Below are 3,079 nucleotides of genomic sequence, written 5' to 3'. Positions count from 1 at the left end.
TCTTTTAGAGGTATGAAAATTGAGACAAGAGAGGTTGTTGATTTTTTGTCTGAGTTGTGCCTTGTTAATAAATAACCCTTTTTTCTTGAATAAATTAAAGGTAATTTTTTTAGTTTATCTTCAAAGATTTTTTCAAATCAAAAACAAAAAAATTTAATAACATTGGAAAGACTCTTTTTGAATAAAGAGGGAGAAAATCTTTTTGTTGTTGTTCAAAATGATAACTTATAGGTTTTTTGAAAGAATAATTAAATAAAGCATAAACAGAGAGTCTAAAGAGGAGGGTTGCAACTTCTTTCCATATCAACTATTGTTGTACAACACTCTTTTCCATTTATTCCACTAATATAGTCAACATGATTTACTTTCTTAATAATTGAAGCAATTTCTGTTTCAACAAAGAAATCACGAGGAGTTACATCTTTTTCGCGAGGGGTAGATTGGCATGATGTACATTTTAAAGGTTCGTCATGGAACTCTGTTTCTAGTTGACTAGAAGACGATAAAATGATTGATTTTTTTGGGTTGTGGTTCTTTGTGTTGTTAGGTATGTTCATTGATTTTCGTCGAAAAGAAGTTTTTGATTTAAAAAGTTGGATATTATGAATTTATTTTTATAAAAAGGAGAATTACAAATATATTGGTTGAATTTCCTTTTATTAAGTAATGCTTCATTCACTTTCTTTTAAATACCTGCCTTTTCATATCAGTTACGTTTATAATTTATTTTTATACAGAGGAAAAAAGAATCTGAAAGAAAAAGAAGAATAAAAGAGAAAAAAGAAAGTTAAAATAAAAATAGAAATATAAACAAAAGAATTAACGTACTTTGAATAATTTTTATTTTAAAAATAACAAAAAAATAAAAATAAAAAAAAACAATAAAATAAAAATAATAAAAAAAATAAAAAAATAAAAGAAGAAAAAACTATAAAAACAAAATGATACTATTTTTAATATTTGCAAGTCTATCAAATGGAAGTTTCCAATGTGAAACGAATGAATATTGGAATCAAAACAAAGGGACATGTGAAGCTTGTAGTCAAAATTGCTTAACGTGTTGGAGTAATACAAAATGTACGACGTGTGTAAAAGGGTATTATCTTAATGAGAATTATGGATGTGCACAAAGAGAAGCTGGGCTCCAAGAGGTATGTAAAACATGGGATGGATTATACTGTATAGAGTGTAAAGAAGGGTATTATATAGAACAAATGAAATGTGATTCATGTAAAGTAGAACATTGTGAGAGATGTACAAAAGATAAATGTTTTAAATGTAAAGAAGGATATACACTTTATGAAATAACTACAAGTGAAGGGATAGAGAAACAAGAATGTATTGATTGTACAAATGAAGAAAATGATAGTAAGTGTGGTAGATGTCCATTGGGAAAATATTTTGATATTGAAACACTTTCCTGTAAAGAATGTAAAGAGGATTGTGAAAGATGCACTACAAAAGATAATTGTTATCTTTGTAAAGGAGATAAAGCATTAAAAGACCCATCAAATCCAAATAGTGAATGTGTTTCAATTTTACATTGCAAAACAGGAAATTATTATGGAAATTATTGTGAACTTTGTGAAGAAAATTATTTTGTTCAAAATGGAAAGTGTATTAAATGTAGTGATGGATGTAAAAGATGTATAAATGAAAAAGAATGTATTGAATGTAATAATACATTAACATTAATTAATGGAGAATGTAGAAATGATATAAATTGTTTACGTTCAAGTAATGTAATGGGATGTATTGAATGTAAAGAGGGTTATTATTTAGGAAATGAAGGTAAATGTAAACAATGTCCAGACCAATGTAAATTATGTAAATCAGATTCATATTGTTTTAGGTGTAATGATAATTATTATTTTACTGATGTTTCTAATGGCATTTGTAAAAAATTAAATACTAGAATTTGTAATGTTGGTGATCAATATGGTTGTTTACAATGTAAATATGATGTTCCATATAATGAATTATTAGATAAAAATGATGCATTAACATTTAATGTACCAATAGATCCTTCATTTAAATTAGGATATTATCTACTTATTCAGGTACATCAAAAACAGGAATTAAATATGAACCAACATGTAAAATGTGTAATATTACTTGTCGTATTTGTGATAATAATCCAAATTGGTGTACTGGATGTAATGCAGGATATTCTCTTGAAAAAGATACTGAGGCAATGATAAAATATTTTGAAGATTTTGGTGTTCATAATGATATTTATAAATGTGTTCAAATGCCCAGTATTTGCAAAAAAACTGAAATGGGATATTGTGTACAATGTGATGATAAACATTTTCTTCAAGGTGTCGATTGTAAAGTTTGTGATGAGTCTTGTGATACTTGTTTGTCTGATAGTTCTTGTCAAACATGTAATTCTACTATTGATCCAAATACAAATAATGCATTATGGTGGAGACGTCCTTCAGAGAGTTCTTTAGACACTCAAAGTTTATGTTATTCTACTAGTAATACAACATATTCTTCATTATTAAATTGTTCAGATAAAATAACTACATCTGGTTGTACGTCATGTTATTCTCATTTTTATTTAAAAGATGGAGAATGTCATCCATGTCCAACAGAATGTTATGAATGTGAATTAAAAAATAATATTACTACATGTACTAAATGTAATCCAAATACACAATATTTGTCTAAAGAAGATAATAAATGTCTTGAATGTAATACTATAGAATATTGTATTAAGTGTAATGGAAAAGGATGTAGCAAATGTAGAGATGGATATTCAGTAACATCTGATAGACTTTCATGTAAGAAATTAAATCTTGGTTTAATCATCTCATTAATAATTGTTGGTCTTCTTTTTATTGTCATTATTATTAGTATTATCATCTTTTTAATTTGGAGGAAACGTAGAAAAATTATTAAAGAAAGAGAAAAAGAAATTAAACCATTTAAAGTAAGTGGTGGAGTAGAAATGGCTCTTCTTTCAGCTGACAATGCTAATTTCCCATTAAAAACAGATAAATGGAAATTAACATTTGGACATGCAGGATCAAAAGTTAGTGTTGATAACTTATATGAAGAAACTATAAAATAA

General features: G+C 26.6%; 1 protein-coding gene across 1 annotated transcript, besides 2 other annotated features; it reads left to right on the top strand.

Moving 5' to 3' along the window:
* The first annotated feature begins 753 nt into the window (after positions 1–753).
* Positions 754–816: a microsatellite.
* Positions 817–846: 30 nt separating this feature from the next.
* Positions 847–942: a microsatellite.
* Positions 942–3,079, top strand: EDI_098530 (uncharacterized protein; the record flags this gene model as incomplete). Its single annotated transcript, XM_001738955.1, has 2 exons — positions 942–1,852; positions 2,041–3,079. The coding sequence occupies 2 exons, from the start codon at positions 942–944 to the stop codon at positions 3,077–3,079; spliced, it is 1,950 nt and encodes a 649-aa protein (XP_001739007.1).

The sequence above is a fragment of the Entamoeba dispar genome, genomic scaffold (genome assembly GCF_000209125.1).
Source record: "Entamoeba dispar SAW760 scf_1105229461817 genomic scaffold, whole genome shotgun sequence".
Taxonomy (NCBI): Eukaryota; Evosea; order Mastigamoebida; family Endamoebidae; genus Entamoeba; species Entamoeba dispar.
This window is presented reverse-complemented; position numbering and strand designations above follow the sequence as displayed.